At 43.5% G+C, this 16,052-nt stretch overlaps 1 protein-coding gene across 2 annotated transcripts in view; it reads right to left on the bottom strand.

Annotated features, from left to right (window-relative positions):
• Positions 1-3,548: 3,548 nt before the first annotated feature.
• The window catches only part of abcc2 (ATP binding cassette subfamily C member 2), a 45,652-nt gene continuing 33,148 nt past the window's right edge, over positions 3,549-16,052 (bottom strand). For both annotated transcript variants that reach the window (XM_079843138.1, XM_079843137.1), the window contains 10 exons: positions 15,748-15,902; positions 14,262-14,417; positions 13,950-14,149; positions 13,745-13,871; positions 13,565-13,666; positions 11,965-12,108; positions 10,785-10,943; positions 8,904-9,070; positions 8,320-8,514; positions 3,549-4,015 (listed from right to left, as the gene is read on the bottom strand). In XM_079843138.1, the coding sequence (XP_079699264.1) occupies positions 3,910-4,015; positions 8,320-8,514; positions 8,904-9,070; positions 10,785-10,943; positions 11,965-12,108; positions 13,565-13,666; positions 13,745-13,871; positions 13,950-14,149; positions 14,262-14,417; positions 15,748-15,902 (1,511 nt within the window). In that variant the 3' untranslated portion in view covers positions 3,549-3,909. The remainder of the gene's footprint in view (positions 4,016-8,319; positions 8,515-8,903; positions 9,071-10,784; positions 10,944-11,964; positions 12,109-13,564; positions 13,667-13,744; positions 13,872-13,949; positions 14,150-14,261; positions 14,418-15,747; positions 15,903-16,052) is intronic.

Here is a 16,052-nt window from a genome sequence, read left to right as displayed (position 1 = left end):
AACTCATTTTGTAGCTCTCTGAGATGTTTCGGTTGTAAGAGAGAAAACCCTTTCAGAAAATTTCAGAAAAATAAATTACATTTAATTTTAATGGTGAATTTCCACCACAATAGTCAAGAGACTTCTATTACAAGTTCTACCTCTAGTTCTATTAAAACTGAAGATACACTATATTGCCAAAAGTGTTGTGACGTCTGCCTTCACATGCACATGAGCTTTAATGCCATCCCATTCTTAATCTGTAGGGTTTAATATGGAGTCGGCCACCCTTTGCAGCTCTAACAGCTTCAGCTCTTCTTTCCTCAAGGTTTGGGAGTGTGTTTATGGGGATTCTTCATTTGTGATGTTGGACGAGAAGGCCTGGCTCTCAGTCTCCGCTCTAATTCATCCCAAAGCTGTTCTATCGGGTTGAGGTCAGGACTCAAGTTCCTCCACACCAAACTCGCTCATCCATGTCTTTATGGAGACGCTTTGTGCACTGGTGCATGCTGGGACAGGAAGGGGCCGTCCCCAAACTGGTCCCACAAAGTTGGGAGCATGAAATTGTCCAAAATGTCTTGGTGAAGCATTAAGAGTTCCTTTCACTGGAACTAACCCCTGAAAAACAACCCCACCCCATAACCCCCCCTCCACCAAACTTTACACTTGGCACAATGCAGTCAGGCAAGTCCCGTTCTCCTGGCAACCGCCAAACCCAGACTCGTCCATGGGATTGTCAGACAGAGAAGCGTGATTGGTCACTCAGAGAACACGTCAGTGGTTCTCAACTCCAGTCCTTGGGACCCATTGCTCTGCACATTTTGTATGTCTACCTTATTTAAGGCACCTGATTCTGATCATCAGCTCGTTAGGAGAGAGCTCCATGAACTGAACTGAGTGTGTCAGATAAGAGAGACACAAAATCTGCAGAGCAGTGGGTCCCCAGGACTGGAGTTGAGAACCACTGCTCTAGAGTCCAGTGGCGGCGCACTTTACCCCACTGCATCCCACGCTTTGCATTGCACTTGGTGATGTAAGGCTTGGATGAGCAGCTCAGCCATGGAAACCCATTCCATGAAGCTCTACACACTGTTCTTGAGCTCATCTGAAGGACACAGAAGTTTGGAGGTCTGGAGCTCTTGGCGACTTCTGTGACCCTCAGCATGCGCTGACCCCGCTCTGTGACCCTCAGCATGTGCTGACCCCGCTCTGTGACCCTCAGCATGTGCTGACCCCGCTCTGTGACCCTCAGCATGCGCTGACCCCGCTCTGTGACCCTCAGCATGCGCTGACCCCGCTCTGTGACCCTCAGCATGTGCTGACCCCGCTCTGTGACCCTCAGCATGCGCTGACCCCGCTCTGTGACCCTCAGCATGCGCTGACCCCGCTCTGTGACCCTCAGCATGCACTGACCCCGCTCTCTGACCCTCAGCATGCGCTGACCCCGCTCTGTGACCCTCAGCATGCGCTGACCCCGCTCTGTGATTTCACTTCGTGGCTGAGTTGCTGTTGTTCCCAATCACTTCCACTTTGTTATAACACCACTAACAGTTGAGCGTGGAATATTTAGTAGTGAGGAAATGTCCCGCTTGAGTGGGGCCGTGACAAATGTGTTTTTTATGTGCGCTGAAAAAAAGAGGAGGGAAAAGAGGCCAACACGGTATGCCAATCTTGCAAATGGAGTTTGAGGTAAGCAGTTTTATGTTTTAGCGTCAATGATCAATACACCATTTCATGTTGCATTTTTATTGGCTAGTCAGTAGACGAGGGTCATGGCAGCATAAAAGTAACTGTGTGTACTCAGTGGCGCCACCAGGGGGTGGCCAGGGGTGGCCGTGGCCACCCCTGGCCGACTCCTGGCCACCCCACTGGCCACCCCATGGCCAGTATAAATTTTAGTAGCATCAGTTATGCATTTCATCCCTAATGCACAGCCAGGCAGGCAAGCCGCTCTAGACCTTCGATCACACACAGCCCGCCCCGCCCCTCCCCCGATGCCGCTGTTGCGCGCTCACACAGCAACAGTACAGGTCAGCGCGTGCCCGTCAGTCAACAGTTTCAAAAGAAGTAAGAAGACGAAGAAGACTACCGTAAATAAGTCAAAAAATATTCTTTAGTAAAAGAAGACGGGGAATTATGTGTCGTGACGTGCTTTTTAAGTGCCAAATGGTTACAGTATACTGTTACAGCAGCTTTTTGATGTGTCTTTGACACGTTTTGACAAGAGTTAACGTTACCTAGCTAACGTCGTTAGCTGGTGCAAGTTATATCAATTTTCAGACAATGAAGAGAAAGTCCACAGACATCTCTTCTTATTTTAAGAAGAAAAGTACAGAAGGAGGAGTGAAAGAGATGGCAGGGGAGCAAGAGAAGCTTAGTAATAGTGAGGATGAGGAGGAGGATGCTTTTATTTGTATCTGCCAGTATCTGCTTTTCCCCAGTAACTGTTTTGTTTGCAATAAATGTACACCTTATGCCAAATATAATTGCAAAATAAAACAGAATTGTTGTGCAACTCAAAATGTTAACTGTACTGTTATTAGTCTATGCACATTATATAATTAGTAACATTAAATATAACACAATAAACCAAAGTATATCAGTAGGAGTTTCCTTAAGTCTTTCTGATAGTTTTCTACAGGCCGGTTTACTACACCAGTAGAATACAATTCTGAAATTATGGTTTCTAGTTTTGGTGTGCCACCCCAAGATTTTAAGTGGCCCCATCTGGCCACCCCTATGAAAAATTTCTGGAGGCGCCACTGTGTACTGTGTGTGTGTGTGTGTGTGTGTGTGTGTGTGTGTGTTAGCTCCCCTTTGTTCAGCTAATATCCTTTTTGTTTTAACAGATTTTGTTTGTTGTTCTGGTCCGGCCTCCTGTAGAAGTTGTTTTACTTCCTTATATTTTCCGTACAACTAAACTTCCTGTTTTGGTTTTTGTGCAGTGTGTCAGGAGAAAGAAACAATCATACCACTGTTACACACACAGACACAGACACAGACACACACACACACACACACACACACACACACACACACACACACACACACACACACACACACACACACACACACACAGAGACGCACACAGACACAGACACACACACACACACACACACACACACACACACACACACACACACACACACACACACACACACACACACAGAGACGCACACAGACACAGACACACACACACACACACACACACACACACACACACACACACACACACACACACACACACACACACACACACACACACACACACGCACGCACACACAGAGACGCACACAGACACAGACACACACACACACACACACACACACACACACAGAAACATGCACACACACGCAGACGCACACACACACACACACACACACACACACACACACACACACACACACACACACAGACCCACACACACACACACACACACACACACACACACACACACACACACACACACACACACACAGACACACACACATACACAGACGCACACACACACACAGACGCACACACATTATATGCCAAAAAGGCTCTATATAAAAAGAAACAAGCTGTTTAATTCACAACATTTAATCTAAATAAAAATGAATTAAAACTAAATCAAATGATCTCATCATGGGAACCCTTAAGATGCTCATAAGCAGGTCGAGTGCTGTCGATCGAACTCATCATGCACTCAGAATATCATAAACCGCTGTCTTTCAAATATGTGCAAAATTGACATGGGCTTTATATAAATATACAGGCATACACAAAATAGAAAATTTAATACACTTTATTAGCACAACACAAACCCATGTCAAACAACACAACAACAACAAAATAATAACAGGATAACATACAAACGGTGATAAAACTCTTTTGTCCTCCTGGCTGGAAGAGAAATCCAGACGTGAAACATCACATGTTCCCGACCCCTCAGAGTCCAGCGTCCTTCGCCATTGAGTAGAAATGTCCCTGTGTGTTGAGCAAAGCACTGGGCGAATCAAACTCCACGATCTTCCCGGAATCCAGGACCATCACCCTACACCGAGAAGAGGAGCGCACGGATCACACACAGAGGCTGAAGTTTCAGTTCACTTTAAAATATGCAAATATTGCTAGCAATTGCCATTGCTATTATCTGAGAGGTTCTTTTCTCTGGTGTCGTTTAATAAATGCCATGCATTTAAAGGAACACACCACTATTTTTGAAGATAGGCTCATTCTCCGTCTCCTCTAGAGTTAAACACTTGAGTTTGACCGTTTTTGAATCCATTCAGCCGATCTCCGGGTCTGGCGGTAGCACTTTTAGCATAGCTTAGCATAGATCATTGAATCTGATTAGACCGTTAGCATCTTGCTCAAAAATGACCAAAGACTTTCCATATTTCTCCTGTTTAAAACTCGACTCTTCTGTTTTCTGGAGACAGAAAACGAGCCTATTTTCAAAAATCAGTGTATGTAGTGTACTCTCAAATGGTGATTCACTCTATTATGATCTCTACTGTAGACATCAGTGTTTATATCTGAACTTTACACTTTTATCCAGCTCTTCTGTGATCATCTGAATGTGAACTTTTACCGATTAATCGTGCAGGCTAGTCTAGATATGTAAAGACTTAAAGCACTCGTTGTATTTCTGACTCTTCACGGGATTTTTGTTTAGGCTAAACGCCACTTAAAGGGTTAGTTCACCCAAAAATGTAAATTGTGTCATTAATGACTGAGCCTCATGTGGTTGGACACCCGTCAGACCTCCGTTCATCTTCAGACACAAATGAAGATATTTTAGTGTAAATCTGATGCTCTGAAAGGCCTCCATTGGCTCAACTTTACACTCTCAAGACCCTTAAAAGACACTAAAGACTAAAGTTACAAAGTCCATCTCTCTACAGCGGCTCTACAATAACTTTATGAAGACGAGAATAGTTTTTGTGCGCAAAAAAACCCTAAATAACGACTTATATAGTGAAGACGATTTCAAAACACGGCCTCATGAAGCTTCGAAGCGTTATGAATCAATGAGTCGAATCAGCGGTTCAGAGCGTTATGAATCAGTGAGTCGATTCAGCGGTTCAGAGCGTTATGAATCAGTGAGTCGATTCAGCGGTTCAGAGCGTTATGAATCAGTGAGTCGATTCAGCGGTTCAGAGCGTTATGAATCAGTGAGTCGATTCAGCGGTTTGGAGCATTATGAATCAGTGAGTCGATTCAGCGGTTTGAAGCATTATGAATCAGTGAGTCGATTCAGCGGTTTGAAGCATTATGAATCAGTGAGTCGATTCAGCGGTTCAGAGCGTTACGAATCAGTGAGTCGATTCAGCGGTTTGAAGCATTATGAATCAGTGAGTCGATTCAGCGGTTCAGAGCGTTACGAATCAGTGAGTCGATTCAGCGGTTCGAAGCATTATGAATCAGTGAGTCGATTCAGCGGTTCAGAGCGTTACGAATCAGTGAGTCGATTCAGCGGTTCGAAGCATTATGAATCAGTGAGTCGATTCAGCGGTTCAGAGCGTTACGAATCAGTGAGTCGATTCAGCGGTTCAGAGCGTTACGAATCAGTGAGTCGATTCAGCGGTTCAGAGCGTTACGAATCAGTGAGTCGATTCAGCGGTTTGAAGCATTATGAATCAGTGAGTCGATTCAGCGGTTCAGAGCGTTACGAATCAGTGAGTCGATTCAGTGGTTCGAAGCATTATGAATCAGTGAGTCGATTCAGCGGTTCAGAGCGTTATGAATCAGTGAGTCGATTCAGCGGTTTGGATCGCCAAAGTCACGTGATTTCAGCAGTTTGGCGGTTTGACACGCGATCCGAATCATGATTCGACTCACTGATTCATAACGCTTTTGGCTCAACTTTACACTCTCAAGACCCTTAAAAGACACTAAAGACTAAAGTTACAAAGTCCATCTCACTACAGCGGCTCTACAATCACTTTATGAAGCGACGAGAATAGTTTTTGTGCGCAAAAAAACCCTAAATAACGACTTATATAGTGAAGACGATTTCAAAACACGGCCTCATGAAGCTTCGAAGCGTTATGAATCAATGAGTCGAATCAGCGGTTCAGAGCGTTATGAATCAGTGAGTCGATTCAGCGGTTCAGAGCGTTATGAATCAGTGAGTCGATTCAGCGGTTCAGAGCGTTATGAATCAGTGAGTCGATTCAGCGGTTTGGAGCATTATGAATCAGTGAGTCGATTCAGCGGTTTGAAGCATTATGAATCAGTGAGTCGATTCAGCGGTTTGAAGCATTATGAATCAGTGAGTCGATTCAGCGGTTCAGAGCGTTACGAATCAGTGAGTCGATTCAGCGGTTTGAAGCATTATGAATCAGTGAGTCGATTCAGCGGTTCAGAGCGTTACGAATCAGTGAGTCGATTCAGCGGTTCGAAGCATTATGAATCAGTGAGTCGATTCAGCGGTTCAGAGCGTTACGAATCAGTGAGTCGATTCAGCGGTTCGAAGCATTATGAATCAGTGAGTCGATTCAGCGGTTCAGAGCGTTACGAATCAGTGAGTCGATTCAGCGGTTCAGAGCGTTACGAATCAGTGAGTCGATTCAGCGGTTCAGAGCGTTACGAATCAGTGAGTCGATTCAGCGGTTTGAAGCATTATGAATCAGTGAGTCGATTCAGCGGTTCAGAGCGTTACGAATCAGTGAGTCGATTCAGTGGTTCGAAGCATTATGAATCAGTGAGTCGATTCAGCGGTTCAGAGCGTTATGAATCAGTGAGTCGATTCAGCGGTTTGGATCGCCAAAGTCACGTGATTTCAGCAGTTTGGCGGTTTGACACGCGATCCGAATCATGATTCGACTCACTGATTCATAACGCTTTTGGCTCAACTTTACACTCTCAAGACCCTTAAAAGACACTAAAGACTAAAGTTACAAAGTCCATCTCACTACAGCGGCTCTACAATCACTTTATGAAGCGACGAGAATAGTTTTTGTGCGCAAAAAAACCCTAAATAACGACTTATATAGTGAAGACGATTTCAAAACACGGCCTCATGAAGCTTCGAAGCGTTATGAATCAATGAGTCGAATCAGCGGTTCAGAGCGTTATGAATCAGTGAGTCGATTCAGCGGTTCAGAGCGTTATGAATCAGTGAGTCGATTCAGCGGTTCAGAGCGTTATGAATCAGTGAGTCGATTCAGCGGTTTGGAGCATTATGAATCAGTGAGTCGATTCAGCGGTTTGAAGCATTATGAATCAGTGAGTCGATTCAGCGGTTTGAAGCATTATGAATCAGTGAGTCGATTCAGCGGTTCAGAGCGTTACGAATCAGTGAGTCGATTCAGCGGTTTGAAGCATTATGAATCAGTGAGTCGATTCAGCGGTTCAGAGCGTTACGAATCAGTGAGTCGATTCAGCGGTTCGAAGCATTATGAATCAGTGAGTCGATTCAGCGGTTCAGAGCGTTACGAATCAGTGAGTTCAGAGCGTTCAGAGCGTTACGAATCAGTGAGTCGATTCAGCGGTTCAGAGCGTTACGAATCAGTGAGTCGATTCAGCGGTTTGAAGCATTATGAATCAGTGAGTCGATTCAGCGGTTCAGAGCGTTACGAATCAGTGAGTCGATTCAGTGGTTCGAAGCATTATGAATCAGTGAGTCGATTCAGCGGTTCAGAGCGTTATGAATCAGTGAGTCGATTCAGCGGTTTGGATCGCCAAAGTCACGTGATTTCAGCAGTTTGGCGGTTTGACACGCGATCCGAATCATGATTCGACTCACTGATTCATAACGCTTCAAAGCTTTATGATGCTGTGTTTTGAAATCGTCATTACTATAGAAGTCGTTATTTAGGTTTTTTTTGCGCACAGAAACTATTCTCGTCTTCATAAAGTTATTGTAGAGCCGCTGTAGTGAGATGGACTTTGTAACTTTAGTCTTTAGTGTCTTTTAAGGGTCTTGAGAGTGTAAAGTTGAGCCAATGGAGGCCTTTCAGAGCATCAGATTTACACTAAAATATGAACGAAGATGAACGGAGGTCTGACGGGTGTCCAACCACATGAGGGTCAGTCATTAATGACAGAATTTATATTTTTGGGTGAACTAACCCTTTAATGTATTACTGTATCACTTAGCATAATAATTCATGTTTGAAATGTATTTAACATTTCATAAATAGTTAAAAGGAAGGTCATCCAGTAACAATAAGTATTGAAATGTGAAATGTTATTCACTGATATCATGGCATTGTGACGACAGTATATAAGGCATTTTAAGGCATTTTGAATTGAACTGCTAATGAAGATCTTATTGAATGTAAGACATTATCCCTGCAGTGCGTCTGCTTTGAGACCAGCTCTGTGTAAATGAGCTGTAAGGCTGCTCACCGTGAGCTGTCCAGGATGGTGTTGAGCCGATGTGCGATGGTGAGCACCGTACAGTGGGAAAACTCCCTGCGGATGGTGCTCTGGATGAGGTCGTCCGTCTCCAGATCCACGGCCGCTGTGGCTTCATCCAGGATGAGTATACGGGATTTCCTGAGCAAGGCCCGGGCGAGACACAGCAGCTGTCTCTGACCAAGACTAGTGGAAACACATGTCAAGATCAGAAACCAGACATACATCTCGTCCAGAGCAGGTTTTAATTGATTATTCCTCATATTCTCCATTGTTGCGGGTCCTCTCTTCCCAGTCTGCCAGTAACGCTCTGTTTACTTCCTGTCTCTATGAAGCCCCTCCTTCTGAAAAGCACACAGTGCTCTGATTGGTCAGAGCAGTGTGTTGTGATTGGTGTTTGGGAAATGTCCCGCTCCTTACCATAACCGGCAGTTTCAACACACTACTAACTAACTCAACCAGGCCCCGCCCCCTTTATTCTGCGTATGAATTATTTAACGGATGAATATTGTGACGTGTCCACTCCCTGGACTCGGAACAGAAACTACGCACATTCAAAGCACATGTTTACAAACCTTAAATTCTCTCCGCCCTCCGAGACCTCGTGTTGAAGTCCGGTCGGCAAACCCCGAACATAATCTTTCAGATGAGCCAACTCCAGAACATTCCATATTTCCTCATCACTAAACGTCTGGAAAGGGTCCAGGTTCATCCGCAGAGTTCCGGAGAAGAGAACTGGGTCCTGGAATAAAGCATTCATTCATTATTCAGCATTGCGGGACACTCTCAAATGCTTGATTTTGACAAATTAATTTCAAAAGGCTATATCTTAAAAGTGATAGTAAATAGTAAATCGTCAACAAACAAAAATAAATGGTAGAAACAAACCGAATGCATGTAGCTGTTGGCCTTTTGCTGTAGAGATTTTCCATTTACTACATACAGTAGGCACTCTGATTCCATGTATGGGGCACATGTATATTATTCATATGATACATAAACACAAGTAGACAAGACCTGTTTAGTTCAAAAGCTCACTCGCCATGGCAAGGCAAAGATCATGAGTGAGATTACTGTCATTGTCATTGCGACTCCCCAACCTGCCTCCATGTTGACCCCTAACTGTCCTATGAATACTTCGCCCTCGTCTAACATACTCAGTGGCATTAGACAAAGTCTCCACCACAATACTGTCGCCGCGATTGTGGAGAGGCACACGGTCAGAAGATGAAGCTTCATGGCTAGCGCTGTAAAAATCTCCCTTCCCCACAACACTAACACACCTGCTAACTTTGCGATGAACACTGCGACCCCGGGAAACATTGTTTCCACCACTGACATTGAGCAAAGGACCATCTACATTGGGCAAAGGATTCACCGTTTGTGCTTGGTGTAGGGCTACAGTTTCACCTTCAGAATCATGTCATCTTCTGAAGGCAGATATTCCCCTTCAGAATCAGGGTCCGCGAATAGAAGACCCAACACTTCATTGCGGGTAAGCTTTATTGATGCCATTAGAAAATAATAATAATTTAATGCAAATACTCGCTGACGTTGACAATATTGCTCTGATAAAATGTCTCACTCGCACACTAGCTCCGTGTTTGTTCGCACTGATTTAATGCGCTCTTGCTTGAAGATTTTGTATAGAAGCATGATGTTTTTTTGAGTCGGGGATGAAGTATGACATGTCTGCCATCTAGTGGAGGGGAGGTCGAACGAAATTTGATACCCACCGTTTTATTCAGTGCCGCATCTTGTCGAGTAAACTCGACCGTGGCGCCTAGAGGGTTAATGAAACTAATATTTAACACAGTCTTTTGAAATGACACACTATGCAGATGTAACGCCTCCTGTTCGGACCACCCGCTCCAAGCGGGACTCGAACCCGGGTCCGCCAGTACAAGAGTTGCACACTCCAACAAGGAGGCTAAAGGCTGCAACCCCTAATGTCAGTCACTAGAGCGTCTCTTGAGATCAGAGGAGTGAGGTTTACTCGCACAGCAACTACTAGCTGGCCTCCGTTACACTCACCCCCCTAAACCTCACTCCCATCCGGGTCATGGCACCAAATGTAACCCCTCCTGTTTGAACCGCCCGTTCCAAGCGGGACTCGAACCCGGGTCTGCCTGTATGAGAATTGGTCGCTCTAACAAGGAGGCTAAAGGCTTCAACCCCTAATGTCAGTCACTAGAGCGTCTCTTGAGATCAGAGGAGTGAGGTTTACTCGCACAGCAACTACTAGCTGACCTCCTTTACACACACATGCTCTAACTTGCAGAACTCAAAGCTCCCTCCCCTATGAATGATTGCCTGTCTAAGATGGAGAACTGGGGTGTGTTTCAATCAGCTGTGGGCAGATTCATCTGGTGAAGGACACTGTGCCGTCCTCCATGTGGAAGTCCAGAGTGCAAACTGAGTGAGTGGATAAATGTGAATGCATCGACTGAACGCACCTGAGGGATGATGGTCAGTCTGCTCCTGAGATCATGAAGCCCCAGGGTGGAGATGTCAACCCCGTCGATGATGATTCGACCTTCACTAGCTTCAATGATGCGGAACAAACAGTTGGTCAGACTAGATTTGCCTGCACCAGTCCGACCAACAATGCCAATCTGGGAAAATATTCAAGTGACAATGAGTCCTGAGACCTGTTACATGACCCTTAATGCATTACACATGCTCGCAATATTTATCTTTTAATCTACATTAGTTTAAATATCCCCATGAAGACCAGCTGAATGAGCCGATGAGCATGTGCAGACGGGTTACTGGACCACAGAACTCGATTGAAATGAAAACTTCAACAGTTATCGACTGATCTTCAAACTCTGCATGTTAAAGGGTTAGTTCACCCAAAAATGAAAATGCTGTCATTAATTCGTCACCCTCATGTGGTTGGACACCCGTCAGACCTCCGTTCATCTTCAGACACAAATGAAGATATTTTAGTGTAAATCTGATGCTGAGAAAGGCTTCAGATAGGCCTCCATTGGCATTCTCCACGACGCATGCGCGAGAATATGAGCAGATCCGGCGTTCGGGAATCCATGAAATGCTCACTTAAACCCCATTTTGAGCTCTACACCGAGACCTAAAGCACGATCAATGTAGAATTCAACAGCTGAGATACGCGCGTCTTCCTCTGCTTGTAAACAAATCTCTTCTGGGTCATGTGTCCGAACGCCGGATCTGCGTCATATTCTCACGCATGCGTCGTGGAGACACACACGGAAGACAAGAACAAGCTGGATAAAGGTGTTATTTTGATTTTTGTTTTGCGCACAAAAACTATTCGCATCGTAAAATTATTGTAGAGCCACTGTGGTGAGATGGACTTTGTAACAACGTTTTAAGTGCCTTTTATGGGTCTTGTGAGTGTAAATGTACTGAATGCCAATGGAGGCCTATCTGAAGCCTTTCTCAGCATCAGCTTTACACTAAAATATCTTCATTTGTGTCTGAAGATGAACGGAGGTCTGACGGGTGTCCAACCACATGAGGGTGAGGAATTAATGACAGAATTTACATTTTTGGGTGAACTAACCCTTTAAGTCTTGTTTAATAATGATCCATATATAATAATGTTTATTTTCAAAATATCAAACGTATTAAGAATCAGGTGCGTCTCCTCACCTTCTCAGTGCTTTCAATGTCACATGTGATCCCGTGGAGAATGAGCTCCAGCTCAGGCCGGTATCGAACTTTGTAGTTTTCAAAGCGGATATTCCCGGCCGAGGGCCAGTCGTCAGGAGGACGGCTACTGGTGATCCACGGCGCCTGGACACACACACACATTCTCACACTAAATCAACTGAATCACATTCACCATTTAAAGTTTTCAAAACTATTGGATTTCATATGGATCTGTTCAAATAAGGTAAAACTAGTGTGCAAATATTCCCTTATAGGTATTTATGGAGTATGATGTACTTTCAGGTGACTTTTCATTTAATAATTTAGCTACAATCCAGTGTTAATATAGTTGACGAATAATTTTCATCAACGACCTTTTTTCACTGACGAAAACGAGACGATAACTCAATAAAAACTAGTGTTGGATGACAAAAACTCTGACGAGAAGTCATTATCGTCAACAAATAAAAGCGAGAGGAGAATGTTAGTGAGGGTGGATTAGGGCAGAGATGGGGTCAGAACTGATCAATCGTTCTGGCGGCTCAATTAATCAATAACACACATTTATGCCAGGCCAGTGTTTATGAACTAATGCTGATGAATAATGACAATGTTTACTGTACGATGTTTATATAGTAATATGTTTTAGACGGTTGTAATAAAGCATATTTATCTCCTCATCTGAACTTGAATGAGCTCCTGCAACTGCAATAGAGGCGCAGACATTTCAAAATAAGAGTCCTGGTGTATTTCCAACTTGTTTATCATTAAAAGTCACGCTTTATATATTCATTTTTGGTTAAACAATAAACTGTATTTAATTTAATTCCCATTTAATTCATAGTCGGGAGGAAAGACCAGTATTTGACACATATTCAATAAAGTATCAGGGTTATAATAGTTCACTGAAACCATTAAAACAATCTTCGTTACTTGAAATTAAATAAATGTTAACTGAAATTAAAATAAATAAATAAATAAACAAACTTATTTAAAGCTTTAGCTTAACTTGATATGGTCTACTGACTAAAACAGAAATACAAAGTTATAAAAACTATATAGATGTTTTTAAAAAACAAACAAAAAAGTGAATTGAGCTCTTTCGTGTATTTTTAATGTCAAAAACAAAATGGTGTCAAAATGTCAGTTCAAGTGACAGTCGGTTATGTGACGCTTAAATTCCTAATGTATTAAAATTTAACTAAACTCATTAGATTTTAGGAGACTAAAACTACTGTAGATTACAAATCTTATGATATTTAGTCGACTAAAACTAGACTAAAACTAAAAACAATTCAGGCGACTAAAATATGACTAAAACTAAATGGCATTTTAGTCAAAAGACTAGGACTAAAACTAAATCAAAATTTGCTGTCAAAATTAACACTGCTACAATCACACAAAATGCTCTACATTATTGGGAAATTATATGTGATCGTACTCTTTTTGCAAAGACATCGTTCAGTCAATCTTGAGGTTTTAAGGTTTAACGCTTTAAGAATGTTTCAAGCTGTCTGTAGTTTTTGGCTCATCTATAGTATGTTTGGGAGATTAAGAATGAATCCAGAAGATGTCCCCTGAAAATGCTTGAATTCTCTACCTCGTTTTTGATCTCCGCGTACTCGCTCACTCTTTCCACAGCGACGATGTTGGTCTCCAACTCGGATGTCATTCTCACAAGCCAGTTCAAAGTTTGCGTCACCTAATAAGACGTAGAGTTACTTCATGGAAAGGTTATTTGACTGCCTATCACAGGTACCTCGAAATCAAAAATACTTACATTTAAGGCGTATGAGATGGACAGTCCGACCAGTCCACTATTCAAAGAGTTTCGAGAGATTACAGCAAACAAAGCTGAGAAAAACACCACCAGATTCCCCAGAGACTCCAGCCGCATGGCCAACCACCTGAAAGCCAACAGCAGATTATAGAGCACTCACAGATCATCTCTTGACTAGAGCTTGATTTATAGAGCCAACTCTGACCGATTAGAAACGATCCACGGATAGACGCTTTTGAGGTTCTGATCGATGGTGTCCTCATTCTGCTTCAGGAAACGCTGCTGGTGCCCGTACGCCCTGATCACAGACAGGCCGGATACCGTCTCTCCAAAGTGGGAGTAAATGGGAGATCGAGACACAGAATCCAGACGTCTGAGTTGCCTAGATGTAGCAACATAGAACCTCTGAAACACAGGAAGCAGGTTTAGACAAACTTGAGAACAACACAATAGATTTGAGTAATTTGACGTACTATATGTGAGAGACTCATTCTATCATTGCTGTTAGTTGTGTTACCTGCACAAAGTAGTAGATAACCGCCATTGGTACAACAACGGCAGTGAAGATCGGAGTAGCCAGACAGATGACAAACAACGTCCCTAAGACGCCGAGAAGACAGAGAATCCAGGATCGGAAGGACATCGGGATCATCTCATCCACAGTGAAGATATCCTAAATATAAGCCACATCCAAAACAATATTTCAGTTTAAGAACATGCGAAGTCCAGCGATAGTCCAGTTCGTTATTTTCACAGTCTTGGGATGCGTTTATATATAATTAGATTAATATGTTTATATGTTCACTTTTTCGAAACATGTCTATGATTTGTGTGTGTGTGTGTGTGTGTGTGTGTGTGTGATGGGTAGGTTTAGGGGTTTTGTATGTGTGTGTGTGTGTGTGTGTGTGTGTGTGATGGGTAGATTTAGGGGTTGTGTGTGTGTGTGTGTGATGGGTAGGTTTAGGGGTTGTGTATGTGTGTGTGTGTGTGTGTATGTGTGTGTGTGATGGGTAGGTTTAGGGGTTGTGTGTGTGTGTGTGATGGGTAGGTTTAGGGGTAGTGTGTGTGTGTGTGTGTGTGTGTTGGGTAGGTTTAGGGGTAGTGTGTGTGTGTGTGTGATGGGTAGGTTTAGGGGTAGTGTGTGTGTGTGTGTGTGTGTGTTGGGTAGGTTTAGGGGTAGCGTGTGTGATGGGTAGGTTTAGGGGTAGTGTGTGTGTGTGTGTGTGTGTGTGTGTGTGTGTGTGTGTGTGTGTGTGTGTGTGTGTGTGTGTGTGTGTGTGTGTGTGTGTGTGTGTGTGTGTGTGTGTGTGTGTTGGGTAGGTTTAGGGGTAGCGTGTGTGATGGGTAGGTTTAGGGGTAGTGTGTGTGTGTGTGTGTGTGTGTGTGTGTGTGTGTGTGTGTGTGTGTGTGTGTGTGTGTGTGTGTGTGTGTGTGTGTGTGTGTGTGTGTGTGTGTGTGTGTGTGTGTGTGTGTGTGTGTGTGTGTGTGTGTGTGTGTGTGTGTGTGCGTGTGTGTTGGGTAGGTTTAGGGGTAGTGTAGGGGGATATAATGTACAGTTTGTACAGTATAAAAACCATTGGGCCTATGGTATGTCCTCATAGCTAAACAAACCTGTGTGTGTGCGTGTGTTCACATAGCAAGTGCCAAAACCTTTACCAAGTTTCGTAGCATTCTGATGAAGTAAAAAAATTCTAAAAAGCCAAAATGAAAATTTTTGGGGGTCAAAAATGACCATTGCCAAATTCCATTGATGGTTCCATGAAGAACCTTTAACATCCACAGAATCGTTCCATTACACAAAAGGTTCTTTAGATTATTCAAATGTTCTTCGAAAAATAATGGTTCCTTTAAGAACTCTTCCAAAAATGCTTCTATGGCATCACTGTTTTTTGAACCCTTATTTTGAATGCTAATGAGCTGGTCTCTGGGCTTCACACAAGCCCACTAATTCATCTGTAGATCAACAAAATCATGTTCAGTGTTCAACTCAGGCCCATCCATACCTTAGCGAAGCGATTGACTACTCGTCCTGAAGGAGTGGTATCAAAGAACACCATGGGCACTTTCAGAATATTAGACAGCAGATTTGTGTGTAGAGTCCTGGACGCACCGATGGATCCATCAGCCAGGAGTATAGTGCCTAAAAACACCAGAAACCCTGCCAGAGAAAGACATCCCATCAGCTCATGTCCTGACTGAAGCTCTCAGAGCGTAAACACGGACTGAGGCGTTTTCTCATTTCACTCGCCAAATATCACAAGCTCATACATCAGATCATTCTATACGGTCTAAATGGAGAATAACTTTG

This window comes from Gobio gobio (assembly GCF_949357685.1).
Source record: "Gobio gobio genome assembly, chromosome: 18".
NCBI classification, from domain to species: Eukaryota; Metazoa; Chordata; class Actinopteri; order Cypriniformes; family Gobionidae; genus Gobio; species Gobio gobio.
Note: the sequence above shows the minus strand (reverse complement) of the source record. Positions and strands in the feature narration are given on the sequence as shown.